We start from the raw sequence: 24,362 nt of genomic DNA, 5'->3' as shown, positions 1-24,362 counted from the left end.
TAAAACAGGAACCTTGGAGATATTCAGACAGGTATAAAAGAAGTCTAGAGATTCATGCAGAGAGAGGGAGTAATTCTGTGTTTCTCCCTAACAAAACTTGACCACTTGGGCTTTATGTGGAAACTAATTAACTCTGCAGTATATAAATGCATAACCTCAAACTGTAAAGCCTTTGTTGACTCCTCATAGATTCCTCAGGACTTATCCAGTCAAAAAATACTTTGACTTTAATACAGCCAGGATTTCACCCATGGGCATTTGGGACGCAGAAGTAGGGGAGCTGTGGAGTACAGGCTGTCCACAGAGGCCAGGTACAGACTGAATTTTATTAGTAGATGTTTCGGATTGTGAATCCAAAAAATGATGACAAAGATCTGTTTATACCCTACATGTAGAGCAGTGGCCTCCAACCTTTTTAAGTAGGAGATCACCTTTGTCATTTAAAAGCAATCCAAGATCTACCATGTGCCACTGCCCTCCCTCCCCTGCCCAGCAGCTAAGTTTGTGAGGAGGGAAGTGGGGGGGCAGATTGAGGCAGAGGGAGAAAAGATGATTTGGGGGCATGCCTCCCCAGCAGGTAAGTCCCCCCTGGCCAGGGCCCCACTCAACTTACCCCTGCTCCTGCCTCTGCAGCACTGTCCCTCACCGTGGGGGCCTCGATCTAGCCCCTGCCCCTTCCCTCCCCCACAGACTGACCTGCTGGGCTGGAGAGATGGGCACTCTGCCCCCCACCCCAGCCTTGCATCGACTCCAAGAGCTTCCGAGATTTACTGGTGGATTGAGATCCACTGGTTTGTGACCACTGATGTAGAGGGTCAAAACCAGCACCTACTGTAGTTCTTTAAAGTGTCTTAAAATAAGCCACCCTATTTTATGCATAAAAAAGAAGAAGCATAGCAACTCCCTTATCACTGAATAGAGTCTACTTACAAATTTGTTTCTCAGAACTGGATTCTGAAAGTTTCCCTTTGCAGCACTGGAGGTAAAGTACAGCTTCTGCACAGTTGATTTTGGCCAAGAGATCAATATGGAACTGAATACACTTTATGTAAATATATTTCTCTGTGGGGTCAAAAAAAATTAACTGTTCCTATATCTCTGCAACTCAGTAGGCTATCCCCTTTTGATCCACATAAACCTTATCCTTTTAATACAGTGATTTTCAAACTTTTTTGTCTGTGTATCCCTTTACTTGCAAAAATATTGCTGCTCATAGCTCCTGTAGCTGATGAGTCTCTGCATGTTCATTTCTGAGGAAAAGTGTCAACATGGTGTTGCTGCACATTGACATCTATTACTCACCATATGTGGACCAATCAGAAGCTCCACTGCCATTATTATAAGTAGGCACGTACCCCTGGGGGTATGCTTACCCCAGTTTGAAAATGATTGTTCCAGTTCATAGACACTCATCTTTAGAATGTAATTATCTACTGCCGCAGCTCTGCAGTGACTCTGGCTAGGTAGAGACAATCAAAAAGCCCAGGGCAGAATTGATGTAAGTCACATCGTTCTTTGTAAGCGGCGTAGTTGGAAGCTAACAAGAGACGCAGTCTATGTGTGCCAAACTTCTGTTTGATTACAGGTATAGACCAGTCTCCCAGCACTTATACCAGTAAAAGTGAGGTGTGTGCACCACAGGAATTCCCTGAAGTGGTATTCCCATGACCTGCAATAAGCAAATGGACATCCTCCTATTTAAGGTGTTACAAACTCTGCCTACCTTTGGTCCCAACAACATTTTTGGCACTTGGAGTGCGACCAGGGGCTAGGATGTCTGCTGTGTGCAACTTGTGCCACCATGTTCATTTTTATGGCAGCACAAGGGAAAAGTCTGTTTGCACTCTAAGATTCAGAGTCATAACTGCTGAGTTATGTTAGCAACTAGGCTCAGCTGTTTCTAACTAGGATATTAATGGCATACATGCATGCTTTTTGGATCACAGGGAAGTAGAGATGCCAAGAACAGCTAATCTCAGGAGAAGGTTTCGGTTGAAGTTTATGTTGAAGTGAAGTTTCAGTAAAACCAAATCTTGAAAAGGTTGCAAGTCCTGTCCCTCAGTCAGGATCTCTGTGCTCTTTTGTGTCTATCTACATTTAGCATATGCAGTGAGATTCATGTACATTCTTTGCATAAAGAAAATGGAAGTGGTTCTGAAATGATTGGCGCAACAAACAGTAATCTCAGACTACTCCTATACATATGCTAGCTAAGGGTATACAAATACAGTCTACCCTCTACAGCAACGAGTGTGAGCCTGCTCCACTCTGACAGGTGTAGGTGAAGCCAGGTAAGCAAAAGCCACAAATGCCTCTGCTTCAAAGGTTTATTAAACAGATTGCACAGCCAGTAATTTCCCACTCTCCCCAGTTTCAGATGACCCAAAGATTTATCTGGTTACTTTGAACAGGCAACTGCTACAACTTAGTATGGAAATGGTTTCCAGGCTATAAATTAAGACTCCTTCTTTGGCAGGAGATGTGCAAGAGGTATAAAGGGATACAAACAAAGATGCACCTATGGATTATGAACCATGAAGGCTGCTATTCTTGGTCTACTGGTGGATTTTGAGGTGAAGTTTTAACAAGAGCACTTTTCCTCAGGGATATCACCATCTATCTTCATTTAGTGTTTAATGGCCTGGACTACTTGGCTGAAGTCCAGGACCTGAAGACACATGTATGTTGTTTATAACAGTGGGTCGATACTTGGAAAGTCTGCCAAGAAGGAGGTACAGAATGGGCGCAGTGACAGTGCAACCTGACTCCCCTATGACCATGATCACACCTTAGAACAGAAAGATGCTTAGTGGACAGCTGGTAGAGGCTGCCCCAGAGAAGGAAAAGTTGATTTTTGGACTCCAAGATAGGAACCATGGAAGGCAAAAATGGTCACCTGGAACCCAGTAGGGAATCCATCACTTCAGGACCCCTGTCTCCAGAGTAGCAGCCTTCCCATTATGCAAGTGGGATTACACTGTATATCACAATGGGCAGATGAACCGACTTGTAGCTGGTCTGCTTCATGGCTTGATACAACTGGGAAAGGCCGGTCATTAATGTGTATGAGAAGGCACAACCAGAGGAGTCAAGTATGATTACTTGTATCCATGTTGTAAGAGAAAGGAACAGTTGCCTAGCGAAACAGACAGCCATCCCTCTATGTGTAACTAAATTCTAAACAAATAATAATGCACATTTAAATTTTTATTATAAAATCATGATAGCAAATGAGTGTAATGTAATATACAATGAAATGTGAAAATGTAATGTATGTACGTGCAGTGTGAAAATATAATGTATGCATTGCACTCTTTAAAAAGTCCATTGCATATGACTGATTCTAATCTTTTAAATAATAAAAAATGTTGAGATTTGTTTCTCAAAAATACATAACAGTGAGACAAAATAACAGCAAAAAAGTGCAATATATTTTACGTTCTGAAAAAGGCCATCCAGCCTAGTGTGGTTCCCCTTTGTAAAACAAATTGCACATTAAGTCTGAAAGTGCTACGTATAAGTCCTAGGAAGAATGGAAATTTTGAAACCTAACTTACAAACACACCAACCATTGAATATAGAAAAAGGGGCCAAATTTTTGTCATACTCACACAGGATGCAGCAGAGAAATGCAGCAGTAATAACATATCTTTGCTACACTTGACTTTTCCCATAATATAGTTAATTAGAGTTCTTATTAAGACTAGCCATTTAATAGATATCACCACTGATGTCGAAGTATTAAGTGTTTTGATACTATGAACCATCATGGTGCATAGAAGAGGAAGTCTCATCCTTAAATCAGTTTACTAACTCTTGTGAGTTTAAATATGATTTTATGTTACTTAAACACAGTTTTTGTGGTTTATTAAACTGTTTGGCCTGATCTAGATTATGCTATTTCACGTAAGTGATAAAAGGACTATTGTTCTTTTCAAGCAGAAAGATTATTACTCATCTAGATTATTGACCTATTTATTCAAGTAATAAATAAGCTTTCTAAAGTCCTACTGCCTTCAGCATTAGAAAGCATAGAAGTTTATACCGTTATTTTGAAAGCTAATATTGATATGTAATATTTAAAAAACTAAAGAACTAAAGTACCAAATGGAAGTTTAAAATCCACGAACTACATTTTCAAAAGCCAAAAAGGCTTATTTTTCAATGATGTTAGAATTATATGAAAGCTTACATTAAAAAGGGACCAATTTGCCAGTTGTATAACTTCATTTTTTTAACAGTCTTGAATTTCCTGAGGACTTGATTTAGCCAACACATTCTCAGTCAATTTCTTTGCACAGGCATTGTATAGAATTTGTGTCTTTTGAAGCAGAGACTATTAACCAAATACAGGAGCCGGCAAAACTTCTAGTGAGATCAATAGGAGTTGCAGTTGCTTACATTAAAGCTAAATTTAGTCACTACCCCTAAATTAGAAAAACAAAAAACACGCGGAAAAACAAAACCCTACCTCAATTTTTTTTTCCTACTCAGTGCAGTGTTTCGTGGAGGAGCAACTTCTATGTGCAACCTCTCAGCTACCCTGTTGGATATTACCCAGACCCAGTCTGACTTCCTGGAGTTAGATCACAATGGGCTGTTAAGAGGAAAGCAGAGAGAGCACAAAACAGTGACGGAGATAAAGCTTCTTAGGGAAAAATGGTGGGGGAAGCTATTGAATTGGGAATGTCCCTGCTTGGTTCCAACCAGGCTGGCAAAGTTTATTCTTCCTGTGCCTGAGTCTAGCATCAGAGGGAATGCTAAACCTTAAAGATGCTGGCATAGCGAACAAGGGGACTGTCAGTTGCTCCTGGGGCGAGGACTGGGGAGTCTGACACAGAGAGGGTCTATTAGAGCACACGGCAGCAGGGCAAGCTGCTTCTCCCAGACCAGAGATGCAACTTTGCCAAAGCTTGCATGTATAAGCCTTTATTGTTTTAAGACTTTGCTTTACAGGCTGTGCACCTTGGGTGATTAAATAATGCTTTATTGACAATTTCTTTGTGTCAGTGAATCAATAGCTGTCACAGGCTCACCAAGGAAAAGGGCTTAAATGCCAAACACAGTTGGGACAGCCATGTTAGCCTGGTTGGGAAGCAAAGAGGGGGAAGGAGCTGCCCCCAGGAGATCCATCCTATAATGGTAGAATTGCATGAGTCCAAATTGAGAGGGGTGAAGGAAGCCAGACCTGTAATCTGAAAGGCATATTTAGGATGGACAAAAGGGGTGCATCCCAATGAGCGCACATGTGCAGGCGTGCACGTTTCCCAAGGGACAAATAGCAGTGGCTGCTGCACATGTACTCTGCCACACAGCAAAGTGACCTGGGTGAGGTAGGGAAGGCTGGAGCCAGCACCTGTGTTGGCCCTAGCAGCCTTACCTGGGGTCCTGGGGGCCTCCCAGGCCAGTAGCGGTACCGAGCTGGCTGCTCGGAGCCTGGCCAGCAGCCAGAGCAAGGCTCCAGCTGGCCATGCTCCCCTTCTGGTGGCCACATGCACATGCACTTTTTTCAGCAGTGGGGTTTGTTTGTATGTTTTGTTTTTTTGGGGGGGAGGGGCAGGGGCTGGGATTGACATTGGGATCTCTCAGTGTCAAAAAACCAAAAAACCCCCAAATCCCACCACCCTACAAAATAGCAGTACAGTGAATGAGTGCATGTGCACCATGTGTAGTTTGCAGTGCCTCAAACTGCTTTGAGGAGCCACAAACCACAGGTGCGTGCTCATCGGGACGCACTCAAGAGATGTAAGATGCGGCTCTACCTGTGACCATGACATAGTGAAATATCTCTCTCTAGAAGATAACAGTACAAAAAACAGATCTGAAAAAAATTTGTATTTTCATTAAACTGGATAACTAGCACACAGGGTTGGTAGCGACATGAGATCATTAGTGATAGAAATTTTCCATAGTGAACCTACATTTCCAGATCATTTTGGACTAAGGAAGAATGCTGACGACTTGGACTTAGTTTTGCTTGACGGCTGCCTCTTAGTAGAGTTTTGCTTTCCTAGAAGTTGGGGAAGTAAGTTTACAATACAAAACAATGAAATATCCTTCCAAGACAGATGGAAAAGAGAATGTTTGATTCCCTTATTTGTATTTTTCTATTTGTCATATTTTCAAATCTGAACATTTACCTTATTTAGGAACTTAGTCCTTTCCTTAACTTCTGAAGGGCTCCCACAATGATGATTATTTCATCTACTGAGGCTGCTGCTTTATTATCTGTCTAAAATTTGGTTTCAACTTTAGTGTTGTGCTGCTCTGCCAGTTATTCAGAGTCTCTGATCCTGTTAATGTTTTCATCACCTTTGCAACTACATGACTTTAAACTGTAACCTGATGGCTTAAAACCACCTAAGAATAATAAACAATTAATGTCAGTACCATTTGTTGGTGCTTTGGGGGCTGGTCATCTTCTGGTCACTGTATCAGGATCACATGTTTAAGTCTATTTGTAACAGCATTTATGCACGTGAGTTTGGTGTGGGTGTGGGCTAATTTGTAGCATACCTGCCAAAAAGGTTGGCTCCTGCTGGGATAATGTATAGGGACCTTTTTGTGGATGAAGAGAAGCCCTGGATCCTACAACGCTTCCTAGACTCTAAGCTAATTTTAAAAACAACTGACTAAAATGATGCCAATAAAGCTAAATTCATCTCATCACTTCTTTTTTAAAATTGCTATAGTCTGTTGGTTCGTTACAATCTTTTGCCTTTACCACTCCAAATAATTTGACTTCCTTCATTTGCACAATGGTTTAAATAGATGATACTTTTGTCATCTGCTTGATTCACTCCATATTCCTACCTCTCCAGGCTCACCAGTGAGGTAAGCCAATTGCAGGGTACTCCTGACCAATTACTACTTATAATAGAGATGATGAATGCAAGAATTTTTCCATTAATCTAAATGTAGACTTCTCCATCTCATTAACCTTTGTTACTCTTATATTTCATTTTTAATCACTTACAAAATCAAGTGTGTAGTAATAATGAATCATTTCTGATTTCTACCAATTGCAACTGGGAGATTTTCAAAACCACAGAAGGCCGCTGGACATCCCATGAGAGCTGGGTGCTTACTATATTTACTTGCATACCACATGCAGCCTTTCTCCCAAAATCAGCCTAGTAAAATTGGGGCGCATATCTTAAGCAGGGAAGCTGATTTTTTTTTCTTTGCTAAAATAGAAGCAGGGTAGAACCGAGCAAGCAGACACTGTGACTCATGGTTGCCCCTTCTCCCTGGGGCTGCAAACAGCAGGGGAAGTCCATTGTTAGCCCTCTCACAACTGATGGTGAGGCAGTAGCTTTTGGCTGAAGAGCCACTGAGCTGGGTGAGGATAAGTGAGTTGCTGCACGTGGTCTGTGCTATTTTGATGAAGTCTGTGGTATGAAAACTATCTTACTTATAGGAACTGATATCAAGAACTAGTTACAGTAAAGAAGTAACAGTCTTACTACTTCCTAGACTCTAAGCTAATTTTAAAAACAACAGAGCAAAAGGTGTCTTACTACTGCCCTTGCAAGGGTCTAGGGCCTAATCCTGTTGCTGTCCTGCCACACCAGAAAGTTCTTGGTACCTTACCCAGGCCGTTTCTTGGGATGCCACACTTTCTAGACAGTCTGTATTTCCAGGTGGACTTTTTCTGTGTCACACAGTTGGCCGTCACTCTCTTTTCTACATTCTGCCTTCCAGAAACAATGTGTGTGTTTTATAGGACATGCAGTATGCAAAAAAATATGGGTAATTCCAAGGTATGTCTCTGAAAATCTGCCCTGAAATGTTTTGCTCTGATTGTTAAATTTGAGGAGAATTTCTCACAGAGGGAATAACTTGCACACGGCTTATGGGTATTTCTGAAAACACTACATTCAGGAATCTGAACACTGGATGCTAATCCTGAAGTCAAATTTTTCCCTGCAGCAGAGACAGGCCTATTGCTTCTGTCAAGACAGTGTTAAAGTGAGCACCCACATTCTGACTTAGATTTGACCACACTGCAGTTCCTCATGCCTGTTAGTTTTTTCCTTGGGCAAGAATAATGTATTTAAGATGTGTAGTGGTCATGTCAATGAGCACATGCAATGCGATGGAATGGCACAAGATTTCTCTTCTCTTCATTAGTTTGGTGGAACTCAAGCCAGGACACAACTGTATGCAATGCTGCTGCTAAATGTATTTGTTTTTCAGATAAATAGTATTGATACTGGGTAACACAGCATGTCACACAGGAAATCTGGGTCTGGTAAAATTGGAGGTATCTTGAGGTCTAGTCTATGAAATGTTGAGCGCGTCAAGCTCATGGTTTTTGGCCTTTGACAAAAGGAAGAGAAGGTGCTGACTCTGTTACTGTAAAAGTCCTGCCAGCCTGAAACTTGTTTGGCTATGTGAACAATTTTGGCCATAGCCACTTACCTAATCTTACATTCAAGGTTCAGTCCTGTAAAACTGACAGGAAAAGCTCCCATGGAGGTTAGTGCCAGGAGAACAACTTCAAAAGTGAGCCAAAAATGAATAAAGGGATTTTGTTGAGACTTAGGCAAGCTAGAGAACACATTTACCTATTTTTCCTGAGCTTTATGGAAAGCAGGATCCAGGTATTTTCAGTATTTTGCCCTTCATAAGAAGTAGAGCTAAGTGTACACTGGACTTTGTATTCTTGGCTTCATGGCGTGCTCCTAGAGATGCTATGTCCCTCCTTTACAGGACCGATGGATTTCTTTTTCAGTAGCAGTAAAAACAATAATATTGTTAGTATAGGTTCAAATTGGGGCATTTTGGCCTTGACTGATGTTCTGCAACGATATTAATGCCATTGTCACTGGGATGAAAAAAGAAGTTGTGACAGCTTGTAGGAAAGAAAAATGGAGACTTTATATGAAAAGTTTGGTGCTAAAAAAAAGAGCCAACCTCAACCTAACCAGTTCTACTTGTTGTGAGGCTGCCAAAACAAAAGAAGACAGACTTTCTCAACAGAAAAGGCTACATTATGCAAGAAGGAAATGAGCTGCAAGGCACAGGAAAAGGGAACACGGGTGGAGATTTATGGAAGTACTGAAAGCAGGCACTGTACTGCCAGACCAGTAGTAGCACATTATCAAAGGATGCTACCTGTTTTCTTGTCTATCCAACAAGAGCTTCCATTTTAAAGTATCCAAATTTCTGACCATCCGCACAATGCACGTAAATACGGAGCACTCCACGAGATTTCGGGGCACACCTAAGAAAACAGAAAACCTCTTCTTTTAGCTGTCTTATCTAGTGGTTACATTCTGCACAGCTACAAGTTTTTACAAGCTGGGAAGGATGGAAGAAAACAGAAATCAGTCATTCTGCATGCAACACCTGCCAACTAATAAACTAGAAACAGAGCTGTGTTAAACATGCTACAGGCTTTCCCTTAAGTAGCACCAATAATATAAACAACTCTTTGAGTCTCTAAAAGGATCACAACTAAGATCAACACCGAATACCCACTGTATTCTGTTATCCTCCGAGAGAAGTGTATGGAAAAGATGTGGTCATGTCAACAAGCCTTCCCCCCCACTGTTCTGGTTCTTGTTTTTTGTACGGTGCATCGGGCACTCTGTATGCCGAGTTCTGGATGGAAATTGACTGTGGCAGGAAGGCACACGGACAGACGAACAAAATTGTTTTCTGTGTACTGTGAGACTCAATTAGGAAAATTGTAACGTTAAGTTGTTTTGTTTTTCCTTTTTTCCTGCCAGGAATCTCTAATTAGGGCCCTTTTTATCCCTCCGTGTAACCCACTTTAGATCCCAGAGGTGAGCTTCTAGCTCAGAGAACTTGCAGGACTTCCCTGGCATGTTACCAAGCTTAATTTGAACTTTGCTATGTTTCAGCTTGCTAGGGAATTAAAACACATTCTCCATTCCATCCATATTTACCTTAAGTGACACTAATAAATCAGTGCAGGGAGGTACAGCCATAAGTATTTCTATGGCAAGACTTTACTCCTACATTTTCTTCAGTAGAGTGGTGGTATATACACATTATTCACTCATGAACCAAACTTTGGGGGGCCTTTCCAAGTTTTTTTCCAACCCAGAACAACCTTTAATTCTCCTGTCAAGAACACCAGGTTCCTTTTACAATTGGCTATAGAGAAGAACTGCACAAGACTGGACATACTATGTCACTCCAAAAAAAATACAGTGCTTCTCAGGTGTTCTTTGGAGTAAATTTGGGTATAAACATTCAGTACTTGTAAATCTGAACCTATGACTTAAGATCTCAGAATATTTTGTAAAAATCAGTAACAGGCTCTGGTTACTGATCATTAAAGAAGAAGAATAATATATAATAAACATTTTGCTGTCTACCCATATTTAATCATCATTTGTAATTTAGCATTTTATACTTTATATGCCTCTGAAATCACAGTCCAAAAGCAGAATTTACTGCAAGTCATGACAACAAATCTTATTATTGCTCAGGTGAATATTCATCCTGAAGTGTAGAAAGAAGGTGCAAGTGTAGTTTTCTTTGTCTTTTGCAGTGGTTGGTAAAAGACCTGGATGGGAAAGGCTCCAGCAAGTAGTTGGTATTAGTACTTTTTTTTTCCTTCTTGGTCAGTCTCTATTTTTTCCTGATGAGAGAGATAAATATGAAAGCCACTGTCAGTTCCAAGTATTTTCCTTTTATGATTGCCTGAAAAGACTTTTGGGTTAATATCAGTTTAGGTTCTTGGATCCTGATTTTAAAAAGCAGTCTTTAGGATTTGAGGTGTGTCTGGAAACAAACAGGTTTTGTGCTGGGAGAAGAAGCTGCCAGGTACAGGAAGTCTTTAGGCAGAGATTTCTGTGAATAGCCAAACAAAGGGAAAAATTCCCAACTTGGCTACATGTAGTTCAATTATCTCAGCTAACTTGATGCCTTCCCATGGGCACTGCCCTAGAAATGATACCTGAGTAAAGCCACAGCTTTCATGCAGTGGCTGCCAAGGGAGAGTAGGAACAAAGTCAGGAAAACACCATTCCTTTATTTAAAAATAAAGCACTGTTTGTGACCAGATGCAAGGCTGAAAAATGGACTGAGATGCAGAGTAGATGTGTCTGTGTTCATCAGCATGGGCAGATACAATAGGAAGGGAAACAGAGGTGTGTGCTTTCTCAGGTTTCCCAATTAATGTCACCCTAAGAGGAATGGTATTTTGGTCACTTTACTCATTCAGTTTTTTACCCTTCTACTACTAATACCTATAAGATTGTTGGTTAATGATTTGAAGGGAGGGTTCAAAAGTGGAGGAGGGTGTGTATGATATTTTTGCGTGATGTGAGCATCTGTGTTCTGGAAACAACCAGGGTCAGAACAAAACACACACGTTGCCCACAAGCCACTGAACAGCCAGTTTGGTCACCGTCATTCTGAAACGGATGCACAGAATTGTCATGCATATAAGAGGCTCTGAAACCAATCGGACTTACAGGTGGATGTATAACTAGGTATACTAAGGAATCATGATCAGTAAAAAATAACAACAAAAAAGGAGCTCAGATAAGTTTTAGCAAGGTGTCACGCTGATTTAATTTGTTGTTTTTCATAAATGTATATTATAAAGAAACTGATTTATAAAATTAGCAATAGGGGCAAAAATGTGAATGCTGCTCTGCAGCAAATTTGTTTACATGAACAAATGGTTTACCAGATGCTTAACTGCATATTTGTACACAACGACCCAATTTGTATTGCACATGACCCATGTAATATGCATGTAAAGTTGTATGGGCATTTTGTAAGTTTAACTGAACAGTAAATTTTGAAAGGGAGACTTAGTGTCACATTAACTATGTTGGAGTTTCTAATTCTTAATTCTGATGTCTTTTTAATTAATAGTGGTCTGTGGTGGAAATTATATTGGCCTGAGTCCTGATTTTACTTTTTTTGCTTTGGCTCAGTCAATATGTAGGTAAAATGCTCACTGAAGTCAGTGAGAAAAGCTGTCATAATGTGACTGGTGCACCTGTGCTTGCAAAGAAAATATTCTTTTGATTAAGAATCTCAAGTGTATACATCTAAGCAACTACAGAAAACACTCATAAAATAACTCTTCAGTTAAAAATGATCACTTTTAGACTTCGACACCTATTAAAAAGATACCAAGTGGGAATTCAAACAATTATGCAATAGTTGTAAAAGTGACTTAATAGAAGATCGAAACACAAGTAATTACTCTTCAAACTGTATGAATTTAACCTAAGGGAGTACTGGCAAATCTTATTTTACAATATAACTGAGCACTTCAAGAGGTTATTAATATCTGAAACCCTGAATAGGTCTGCTTTCATTGGATGTGACCATGTTATAAACAGAGAGAGACCAATTAGCATCCTCTTACGGAAACTGCTTCCAAAATTCTGTAGCAGAGATGAATTGCCACAAAGATTTGTTGCCCCTACAAACACAGTGTTCAGCTCTGCAGACATTAAGAAATGGTCTCTCTTTGGATTGGAACAGAAAGTTTTTGTATTTAGTGTTTGAAGTTACATAGGGATACCCAATCAAGGTGTTCTCTACCGCAACCTGACGTGACCTGTGAGGCAATCCTCTCCAAGCTCCTGGTAGTTTGTTTGCATGAAGAGTTTTTTAAAAAGGTGCCCATGAGGCAGGACAGAAGAAAGTGTATTGGGATGGAAAGCTGGGGTTTTGGCCTTTCTATATCACCCTCAAAGTATCATGCATTGAATCAACCATTCTTTTGAGTTTCTGTACATTTATTTGTTATACTGATTTAGTAGGTCTCAGGCAGCACAGGACAAAGATTTTCAAACCCCTACATAATTCAGGCCATAGTTTGAAAGAGAGTCCCACGGAAAGCCAATTTCCCATTCATGATAACATTAACATCCTTATGGAAACTATGTGATTGCTTACATGTAAAAATAATAGGAAACTTTTGTAAGACTGTCTCAGAACACAATTTAGCAGCTGGACAGAGTAGAGTAGTAAAACCCCCCGTATAGGGAACTGACAAAAGACCAGGATATCATAATGGTTTGGCTAGGATGCATGCCCTTTGCAGGATGGAATCAGAATTGGTCACATATCAATTCAATGGATAACAACAAACAGAGATCCTCCTTTAGCTCACAAGGTAGAAGAAGGCTACATTTTTGAAAGAGGAAAAACTGAGGTCACTTAGTTGAAACTGAAGTTTCAAATGATCATTGGAACAAACAGAATTTTGAGAGGCCATGGATTTATTACAGTATTCTCAAATATACCCAGTGGCATTTAATGATGGTATTTTATCCTTATGTATAATCACTTTCACTGTGTCAGTACTTGACTCTACCTTCAATTCCTTAAATTAAGAAATATTCAGAAAACAAAATGAAAACTTAAAAGCTATTTTTATTTCCAATTACAGATACCTTATTTCAAACAAGCTGGAATAACATATGGGAGATGTTCGCTTATGTTTCATAATTCTTCACATATTTACATTATGTTGTTTGCAATACTTTGGAAATACCACACTTTCTACCTACTGCATTACTGTATGATTGGGTTTGAACTACTAGAAAGACATACTGTGTTCTGTAATCAACTACAATTAAGGATTTGCAAGGTCTTCTACAGAAACCCCCAATTTATAAGGATTTATAAACAGCCTAATTTATATTTGTTTGGCTTGCTGTGTAATGCATGCAAGTTAATAATAGTATATTAATTTCTTTTAACAATTTTTGGGAAAAATATTCTGTGTTACATTTTCTATTCTACAGCACTTACCAGTTAAATATTTAATACTGGCAATATTAAAAAGGACTGAAGCATATTCTCTTCTCAACTCGCATGGAGAGTGAAAAGATATGTTCCAGAGGTAAAATCCTATTCTGTTGAAATCAGTAAGAATTTTGAAGAAGGCTAGCATTTAAAAATGATGCAACGATCTACCTTTTCAGAAGGATCAAACAGTGAAATGATGGCTGGAGTGGGAGTTTGATCAGTCAGTAATTCGAAAAATATGACGCTGCTATTACCTTTAGTTATTCCCAGTGTTTACTACTCCGGAAAAGGTTTCTCCATCATTTGGGTAAGTTTGCTTCTGTTGTGAAGCAAAGCAAAGCAAATCCGTGTGTGGAAAGCTTCTGTTTTAGGAGTCCTAAAATACGGATTATTGTGTTTAACTCACTATGGAGAAGACTTAAGAAAATACACTTTTAAAATGACAATGAAATTTGGAGGACTGCAGTGCTTGAGGCATTGGTATGTACTGCCACAGGTGTGTGTATATAGTACTTATATGTAGGAAATTTGCACGCAGAGCAAGGGATTCTGGAATCACTTTCTAGTTGTTTTTACTAAAGCTAGGAATAAAATGCAGCAGAATCTATTTATCTATCTGGTAGTAAAGGCCAACTGATCTAATGTCTGAAGTTCTTGAGGGAACTGCAGCTGGTAACAAATTTTAATCTCCTGCAGCATTTTAAATAAAGTATCATCATATTTTACTGACTAGATTTTTTCTGAAAGCCAAACTTAATTCATTTCTGTCACTTGGATTATTTGGGGCTTAGATGCAATAGATGTAGAAATTATTTTTTCTGGACAAAATGTAGTGAGTGTAATAGATTTGCAGACTTGTTAAGATGCCTTCTACCTTATTTAAATAATATCTGGGCCCTTGGGCCCTCCTTTAACTAATGCTGTGCATGTCTGTGGTTGTAACTGTTTATAAAATCGATGTATGCCATTATCCAGTTTCTGCAATTAAATGATGAAGATGCAATGTCGGCACCTTAGAGCTTAAATTACAATTTATGTTTTTTTGTTATTGTTTACATTCATGGATTTGGTGGTGATTTGGACTTACAAGTTTTATTCCAAGTAGTTATTTTTTACTTGTATGGTGGTTTGCATTGTTTGCAGCTAAGTAGAATCAGCTCTACATTTTGACATTTTATGGCACTGAAGATGGTTTACCAGAGAAGGGAGAAGACAGAGCACCATTTCTGGAGTATGTTTTTGGATGTATTTGCTGCAAAAAATAATCTTCCAAATGTTAGAAATTTTGTTAAGCTGGTATTCAAAATCTTGGCACATCCCTATGAGGTTGACATATGATGAAATGGAACGCGGTCTCCTTTGGGCTTGCACTGACAAAGAAGGAATGCTTTCTAAAATGTTAAAATTCAAATTTGTTTAATACTGTAATAGAAATGCTAGGTTTGACAGAGCATTTAAATGAGTAAAGTAGCACATAGACACTTGAATTCTATGCAAGTACAAGGCTAGGATGCAAACCCCTCCTGTTCAGCTGCCATCTAGCATGATTGGCACCAAACTTTATAGGTTTCAAAAGCCTTCCTTTTCTACTTTAACAGCCCCCAGGAGCTTAGATTTCCACCCCTGCACATGTCCAGAATTGCCCCTTGCTCATGTCTAAGCCTAACAGGGTTCCAGAAACTAAGCATTCCTATCCTGAAGGTCTTGACTCAGCAGGTATTGTCAGAGCATGCCTAATGCACATGGAGAGGATTCAGCTCCCTACATAATGAGACATCACTTGCTTTTAAAACATGGCCAAAACAGGAGGAGGAGGAGGAAGAGGTTAAGGCACTTGTCCAGGGAGTGGTAGACAATGTCCAGAGCGTAGGTTCAATCCTCTCTTCTGCATCTCCCATCTCCCAGGAACGGGCCCTAAACATGAAGCTACAATCAGTTTTGTGGTGGCTGAGGAGAAGCCACCCTGCTCCTCCTGCAGAAACTGTGATGCTCTACCCAGGAAGAATTCAAGATTTGTTATCTCTTTTATTCACTCATCCTAGAAGCCTCTTGAGTGCTCTTTGGGGTGGAGTATGCAGAGGGAGAGAAAAGAAGGGGACGAGTCATGCAGGGGATTGGCACGCTAAAATCCCCATATCTCCTCCTGGCAAATATTATGCCAGGAATCCATGGAAAAGCAGAAGGCATAAGGCTCCCTTGTGCTGTGGAAACTACTATAACCGTGACTAAAACCACTAGCTACCAGATTCATGTGACTGCTGGCAGTTGTTCATTACTGGCTTAAAAAGCTTTAGGGTCCCAACCCCTCTTAACATCTGTGCAGGACATCCACACAAGGGGATTGTGCTGGTACCAATTAGAGAGATGCAGTTACCACAAAATAAGTTTTTTTGCAGACAAGTCCATACTCCCCTGAATGCTTTTTCTGTCATTTAACAATTACCTCCATTTTATTGCTATCAGTTATAACAATTAGCATTTCAACTTATTTGAACCTTATTTGGTGCTTAACCTCCAGCCCATGGACCAGTTCCGACCTTCAAGGTCATGTCATCTGGCCCACGGACCTCCCCTCAGGTCTGGAAATTTGGTGGTGGGAGAGCAGTAGCAGCATGAATTGCTGCTCCCCTTCTGACAACTTTTTGGACCCTTTGGCTAGGGACAGAAGATGCACATACACCAATTAAAGTGATCAGAAACTGGTTTAAACCTGTAACAGAACAGAAGTTCAGTGCACATAAAATAATTTCAAAATAGCTGAAAATGGTTTAAGATAAACCTGGCTGAATGTAATATCAGACTTGGGTCAAACTGGTTTATGAAACTTCTTTCCCAGACCCCTTCCTGGTTCAAGTTAAATCACAGTCCCCCAGCAGCCCAGATGCTTTGCAGTCCTGGGCTGAGCTGGGCTGTACTGTTTGCTCCAGCAGAGAAAGGTTGGGGTGAGTCTCTGCTGCCCAGGCAAACCCCAGGCGGGGTCTTGGGCCAGGGAGGGGAGTTAAACTTTCCTTCCCCCAGTACAGAGCTGACCTGCCCTGCTAAAAACTTACTGCTGGATGCAACTGTGGACTACAAATCCCAGAGACACCTGGAAACAGGAAGAAGTGATGATCAACCCTGCAGAGCCCTGCCGTTGTGATTTTGGACTGCAAACCTCAGAGACCTCTGGGGTAGCAGGAAGAGGAAACGAACACACAGCCCATGCTGGCTACATGCCAGAGAGTCATGCTCTAGCGCCCCCTGGACTCTCGCCTAAGCCACTGCAGGTATGTGGATGCATTTCCTGAATTAAAAATGAATGTCTGTCCAGTTGTTTCTCAGTCTAAGCTGCAGAGATTAAACTAACTTGCAGAGACTGAATTGATTCAGCCTCATGGTTTTTAATTGTCTGTACTTAGCTTAGATGATGTGGCCCCGAGTACTAGATTGCATTGATACCCAAGGTCACTGCACAGCTGGAACTGGTGTGCTGGGTCAGGTGGGTGCACTGACCCCATGCTGGATCCAGTGTATGGACTGAGCTTGTGCCACTCAACCTTCTAGCCCCATGGTCTGGATAAGTGACACCGATTTAAACAACTGTCTGGAAGATGATAACAGCAGAACTTGCAGGAGCTCTGTGGTCCATGTGGGTTGTACAGCAACTGTGAATACTTTGCAACTTGCTGGGAACCTTCTTTGCTTTTTGAGAGCTATTTCCATTGTGACTAAACCCAAATGCCAACTGGGCCCTTATTGATGAGGTCAGGGAAAACACTAAGCATGCACAGTGCCTTCATGATTTTCTAGTATGGGGCAGATTCCTCCCCTGCTGAGGGTGAAGCTGAGACAGCATGACACAAGGAACCCAGTAGGTTCAGGGTGCCCACATGGCAGTTTGTGGGAAGGCATGAGGAGGAGACAGTCCATTAACCAAGTCACCCAGTCTAGTGTTGCTAACTCCTGGAGTGTTGTTGAGTCTTGGGAGATGTGATAGCTGGGGTTTTTAGGAAACTACCAGATTTATGTGATTATTTGAAAGGTTGAGATTTCATTTTAAAAAATAAGTTTCTAGCCCTTATAGTTGCAAAGAAAATGTGAAAACATAATCCAAGGGAACTCTAAAGACTCCAAAATAAAAAAGTCAATGAAGAATCCCCATCATTATGTTATTTCTTAAAATAACTCATAAATTCCAAGTCCATCTCAACATGACTTTCTCCTGATGTCTGAACAGCTGTATTTGGCACTAAGGGAATTATACTATCAGGATGGAGTTTGTATGATGAAAAGTGAGACATGGTTTTATTACTTTGTCTCTGTCTTCACTGCTGTATTTGCTCCAGCCCTAAAAGTAGTCATTATCAATAATGCAGTAGGAGGGCGGGGATGTTCATATGTGGTTTCTGTCCCTAAGCACCAGTAAAGCTCACCCCTGGGCCTGGTTTCTCTTTCTCTCCCACTTACACTCCAGGCCATCATCTCCCAGGACAGAGATCAGGACAGATCCCAAGGAACTTTATCAAGGTTCAGAGTGATTTATACACTATAGCCTTATGGCCTGTTTTTAGCAGGGATAGTATACAGCTGCTGTAACCCCTCCAGGAGCAGAATAATGGGACATAACTCAGTCACAATTACTCCTACCACCTCCCTTGCTCTGGAAGAGAGGCAGGCATGTGTGGATACACCTGCACAGCTATTCCATTTTGACTTTTGAGAGAATGTGGGGAAGGGGAGAAACCAGGGTTTCTCCATTATCCATTTGCTCACAGCAGAAAATATGGGACACTGCTCCACACACACGCACACTCCAATGTGGCGAGGTCAAAATCTGAGCTAGGTATAAAGGGTAAGCATTAGCTTTTATTCCTCTGTGTAGGTGACTGATGGGTCTAATTACCTACTCCAGGGGTGCTCAGCCCCTGGTGTATCCGGCCTGCAGGGCTTCTCGTGAGTACATAGGGAGCTCTACAGGCTGTTGCTGTGCATGCTAGAACAGGCACGTGGGGCAGCATGGGCTCCACTGGGCTTAGTGGAGGCAGTATGGGGTCCTGGAGCCTCAATCCTGGCACTAGGATAAGGCAGAGGTGGTGTGGGGCCCCAATCTGGGTGTATGGGGCTGGGCAGAGGAGGCATGGGGCCCCAGAGCCCTGATCCTGGTATGTGGCGGTGGTGGAGGGCCCCATAGCCCTGATCACAGCACATGTGGCTAGATGGGAGTGGTGCAGGGCTTTTATCCTGATGCATGGGGCCAAAAAAGGGCAGTACAGGGTCCTGGGGCCCAGTCCAGATGCAAGGGTGGTGCAGGGCCCAGTCCCAGTGCACAGGGTCTACTCCAACCTGCAGACGAGCCCTGTACCATTCTTCTGGCCCGCAGGGCCAAAATGTTGAGAACTACTGATGTAGTCCAACAGAAGAAGTTTAATAAGGTCTATAGCAGTCACTTCACTACCACTAAAATGATTGTGAGGCAGACACAGAAGCAGTTGAACAGAACATAGCAACACTGCACAAGAGTTGAGAGCAGGACATGAATAAGAACAGTATCAGGAGTTTAAGTAAAATATAATTACTCAGGCTGGAGTCTGGCCGAGGTACAAGTCGAATGGCCTAGCTCTTGCACAAATAATGTTAATGCTTTTTAATGCCACAGGGCCCTTAATAATTACAGGTGGTAAGGACCCAACTTTTACATCTTGCCCAAAAGAGAGATAAGTTGCAAATTTATTTTCATTTGGCCTTCATACTTGAGGCTTCATCCAAACATACTTTTCAAGTGAATTAAGAATTTGAGGAATTTTGAACTCCATAATAAAAATAGGTAGTGAATCAAGCCATTAAATTAAATAGCCCCAGAATGAAGATGGTTAATTGAATGGGACACTGTACAAATTATATTTAAAAAGACCAGTCCTGAAGACATATCATGAACAGTCTCTTTATTTTATTTGACTAAAGCTTATAGGATTGGTGCTAAGGATACTGTAGGATTCTGTACTGATATAAGTATGTAAATCTCATTAGTATCCGTTTGGATTACATACACTTATCGAAAGAAACAAATGACTGTCTATCATTTAGCTGCTTTAATATTCAATACACACTGCTCAAGTTGCTAAAATGAGTTGAGATAAATGAATCGAAAATTCATATAACAATAATCGACTACTGGAAAAGTAGTAAAGATATTCTTAAACTTTAGCACTACCACAGGACTTGTGTGCAGCACGCTGATGGGTCAAGGAAAACACTGCAACTAGCTGAGGTTCAGACTGGCTTGATTTCACTGATAGTTCATAATTCACCAGGAGTTGTTAACCCAATACTAATTTAACTTCTAGCTGTGGTGTTAATAATTTTGTAAAATGTGTGTGTGGGGGGAATCCTGGTAAAGTGAATGATCTCCTTTCATGCCTAGCAGCGTTATGCATAAAAAAGGGTGGAAAGGACTGTGGACTTTTGGTGTATGGAGCAGGTTCACTTTCTAAATCTGTGAGGCATGCTGTTTCCTCTCCTAACTGCAACGGTACAATGCAAGAACTCTGGAAACAAGTACAAGCTAGCCCGCATTGCGAGAAATAATCTCCACCACAAAACAGAATGGGGTTTCAATACAGCCAGGATATCAGGACTGAAAACATTCAAGTTGCTCTGCTGGGTTCATACAGCACTGTCTCAGGAGGTGGAAGACATCTCTAGCACATTAGGGTCATGTGCTGAGTTTCATAGCAGTTAACCCCGCGAGCATTACACTTCTGAAACTGGACTGGCAAGAGAGAGGCGACTTGGAAAGTCAGGCTTGGTACCAAAAGGTGCTCCTGAAGTAGTGTGGCTGACAAGGCTGGGCGTCCCGGCTCACCACTTTGGGTCTTTGCTAGTATTGCAACCTTTCTTTAAGGAGCGGAGCAGGCTCGGGCTCCCCGCCAGCTCGCCCGCTGATCCGCGCCGCCCTCGGGACACGTCGCGTACCCCGATGTCGGGACTCAGGGGCACGACGGGCCCAGGGAATCTCAACCGGGGCCTGCGGCCGTCGGAGAGGGCAGTGCGGCTGTCCTCTATGGATACGAAACCAGAACAAATGTTCTTGAGAAAAACAGGGGACATCGGCTCTCCTATCCAGAGTGGACAGAGGAGCACAAGACCGGACTGTCTTCTGTGAGGGGCACCCGGCGCTCCTCTCGCCACGCGCCTGAGCATCCTCAGGGCCACGCGTGGCGGGAGGACACGCGGGTGGAGCGGGACGTGGGAGCTGCACCTGCACACGTGTGCCCTGCCCTGCCCTGCCCTGCCCGCCCGCTTTGGTCCTACCTATGATGATGGCACAGGCGCTGACCAGCCCGATCTCCTTCTTCAGCGCGACCCGGTCGGCGCCGGCATCCGGCGGCGGCGTGGGGGCGGAGATGCTTTTGCCGAGGGGCTGCGGCTGCGGCTGCGGCTGGTCCTCCCCCGCCATCTCTCCCCGGCGCGCCGCAGCTCTCGGTCCTGCCGCCCGGCCCGCGAGCAGCTGCAGGAGCTCAATGGCAGGCGCATGCGCTGCACGGCCCGGCCCGGCCCGGCGCGCCGAGGGGGGCGGCCACTGGGCTGGGGCTGGGGCTGAGGAGCGGGGGGCACGGCGGTGGGCTCGGGCTGCCTGGGCTTCAGGCCCCGGGGCATGGGGGAGGGAGGATCCCTGGGCTTCACGTCCCCAAGTTCAGGTCCTGGGGGCTGGTCACAGCGATGGTCACCCCAAAGGTGCCCCCAAAAAAGGCAGCCGAGCCGTGTGCCGCAGCAGGACGGCTCCCTTATCTTTCCAGTGTCAAAGTCAGGAGTGACAAGAAAGAGGTGGTGTTCCCTGTGGGGGTCTGGGTCTAAGAAAGGGCTGAGAACCGCTCATGGGCAGAGTGGGTGCGGGTGTGAGGGGTAGGGGCCCCTGTGGGGCAGCGCCCGTGTTTCTCTGTTGTTCCAGCAAAACGAGGCTTTTGTCACAGGCCAGGGCCCAGGGAGGGATGATTCAGGTGAAGACAGGCAGAAACAAACAGCACTTCATTGGAAGGCATTACAGAGTCCCCAGGGCTGGGAAGTAGCCGGGAGCAGGGAACAGACGGCAGGGTGGTAGACACAGGCTGGCTCCACTGATGGAGCATCACCATCATTAAAAAGGAGAGAGGGTTGTTAACACCTCTCAGAGGAAGAGTATGGAGGGGATCAGGTGGATGACACTGAGCCATGAAATCAATGGACCCCCTCAGCACTGCCCAAAATGCTGCTGCCATGGCCAGGCTGTTAGTTTTAAACCTTGGGTGGAGCAGGAATCAAACGGGGGCAGGGGGTGCAAGTGCCCCAGTGCACCCCCTGGAGCCGCCCCTGGAACTACTGGTCTACAGTGGCTTATGGTGTTGAAACGACACTAAGCTGTCCCTGTGCGCTTGGAGAGCTGTCCCATCCCTGAGGTTAGCCAGGTGGATGTGGCAGTGCTGCAGTTCCCAAACACAGGGTAAGGCAGGGTTTCCTTCCAAGGACCTCTGCATGCTGCACCAGGTAAGCACCATGTCACAGCACATGACGCACACTAAGTCTCACCTTGGGGGTGCCTTTAAATCAGGCTTTGATTACGATTTCCTTCTCTAAATATTTCATGTTGTATTTCTTGGGTGGCTATTTCAAGCTTCATGTTGCTGTCTCTCCAATAATGCTTACTATTGGGAAAGAAAAGAAAAACCAAACCCTTTTTGTTGTTTGCATAGAAGCACTCTGCCAAAAGCTTCAAAGGATCAATAGATGTAGTTTATTCTGGTAATGTGGAATATCGTAACAGGTTTTTAGGTTTGTTTTGTGTAACGGACTCCTACAGCCTTTTCTTATTGAATGATGTTAGCAGAAACAAATAGTTTGGCCATGGAGGAGCAGGCTTCCATCATCATTCTCTGGGCCTGACTTGAAAAGGAGGTTTGAAAAAAAAAATGGTGCATTTCTCTTAATCTTGGCTATTTGTGTGATGTGACAAATTAGGGTTAGATGGCTGATGGTGTCAGGTCCCAGAAGAGTTCTGGTAATGCAATGGTGAGGGTCTTTCATTACAGTCCATTATGAAGGTTATACATTATTGGGACCAATGCGATGTTCTAGCCAGAAGCCTGACTCAGAGGGGTCTGGTAGATTAGCTGGGGATAGCTGATGGTTGTATCTGTGTGTTTTGATGATCTTGTTCAAGAATGGGAAATTAGTTGGCAAGATCATAGAGCTCAAGGTGTCTCCTTTGGTGTTGGCTGGAAGATTGTGAGCTTTAATGTGTTTGGTAGATAACCTTCTTCAAATGTGGTATTGACAATGTCAGTCAGTAAAAGCCCAAATTAATTCACGGTGTCTTTTACTAACAAGGAAGGGAACGGGGCTGAAGATAAGTTCACCTGCATGCTCTGCTACGTAGCTTGCAAGCGCAAGTCAGGCAAGCTGTCTTTCTCTCATTCACACTGTTTTGTGCCCAGTCCATACCATGTATGCTCCACTGGGTTTCCTAGTGCTGCATGTAGTAGAGCCCTTCTAGGAATGTTATTGTGGGACAGTTTGTGTTTCCATAATGGTGCTAAGGGCAGGAGTTATTTTAGTTTGCCAGCACATAAAGCTTTGTTAGCCTAGCACACTACTCAGCTCTGTGTGTGTAGCAGTGTTTAGAGCCATGGATCTCTCCTGGTTCTTGCCCAGCTGTGTGAGGTGGCGTTCAGGGAGATGCTAGGGTCTTCCAGGCTGGATGCAGAGGACATAAAGGAAGCATAAAAGAGAGGTGATGGTTGTTGCATTATCCCCATCTGCATGCTGGCATTTCTGAGGCAGAGGAAGTAACCAGGTGTGGCGTGATCATGCTAACTGCATAAACATAGAATAGAGGCTCCAGGATGTCCATGTGAGGAAGCAAGGCATTCTTTGGTCTGGGTGTAAAACTTGACCTAACCTTCAGGTGCCACAGTATATTGCTGAAGGAGACCACCCTGCTGCAGAGATGGATTGTTATCTCTGCCTGAAAAATGAATACCTAGGGCTACTAAAGGTCTCTGGCTAACCAATTTGGTGTTGACAAATCACCTGTCAGCCTGGTGAGGGGGCTGAAAGTTTGCAATGCTAGCCTGAAAGTTCCCGGCAGGTTTTGAGTATGCCCAAAATAATGTCTGGATGACAGAGGATGGGATTCTCAAGCTGTGCTAGGACTATTTGTTACCTCCCTGAAAGAGCCAGTGAATAAGTTAATAGAAGCAAGAGCTTCACTGGTTTTCAGGGCTTTGTGGACCATAGAGGCAGTCCACATATACCAGAAGCAGTACAGCAGGGATCTCAGTAGATAGCATTAACATGCTTGAACAGCCTGGGGCTCCGAGTTACTTCTTTCAAGGTGCTCGCTCTTTTGGAAGACCCCAGCTGTCCTCTCCTGCCATGTCTTACAAGACAGTGTGTAGACGCTGTGCTGCTGCACAGAAAATGCAGTTACAGTCTTATCTGCAGCATGGTGCTACAGTGCGTATTTGAAAGGTCAAAGGAAGGCAAGCCAGCCCCTACAAACTCATTTGGATGGCATACATACGATCCGATGCATACATCCATACATACGATATTGTGCTTTGTTGTGTCCTGCACAGCACCTCTGAAGT

At 42.9% G+C, this 24,362-nt stretch overlaps 1 protein-coding gene across 1 annotated transcript in view; it reads right to left on the bottom strand.

Moving 5' to 3' along the window:
* Nucleotides 1-21,251, bottom strand: part of SLC7A10 (solute carrier family 7 member 10) — a 97,479-nt gene extending 76,228 nt beyond the window's left edge. The window contains exon 1 of the mRNA XM_019505591.1: nucleotides 21,052-21,251. Coding sequence (XP_019361136.1) covers nucleotides 21,052-21,196 — 145 coding nt within the window. The 5' untranslated portion in view covers nucleotides 21,197-21,251. The remainder of the gene's footprint in view (nucleotides 1-21,051) is intronic.
* Nucleotides 21,252-24,362: the final 3,111 nt, after the last annotated feature.

Source organism: Gavialis gangeticus, unplaced genomic scaffold, assembly GCF_001723915.1.
Source record: "Gavialis gangeticus isolate Ggan-Ray unplaced genomic scaffold, GavGan_comp1, whole genome shotgun sequence".
NCBI classification, from domain to species: domain Eukaryota; kingdom Metazoa; phylum Chordata; order Crocodylia; family Gavialidae; genus Gavialis; species Gavialis gangeticus.
Note: the sequence above shows the minus strand (reverse complement) of the source record. Positions and strands in the feature narration are given on the sequence as shown.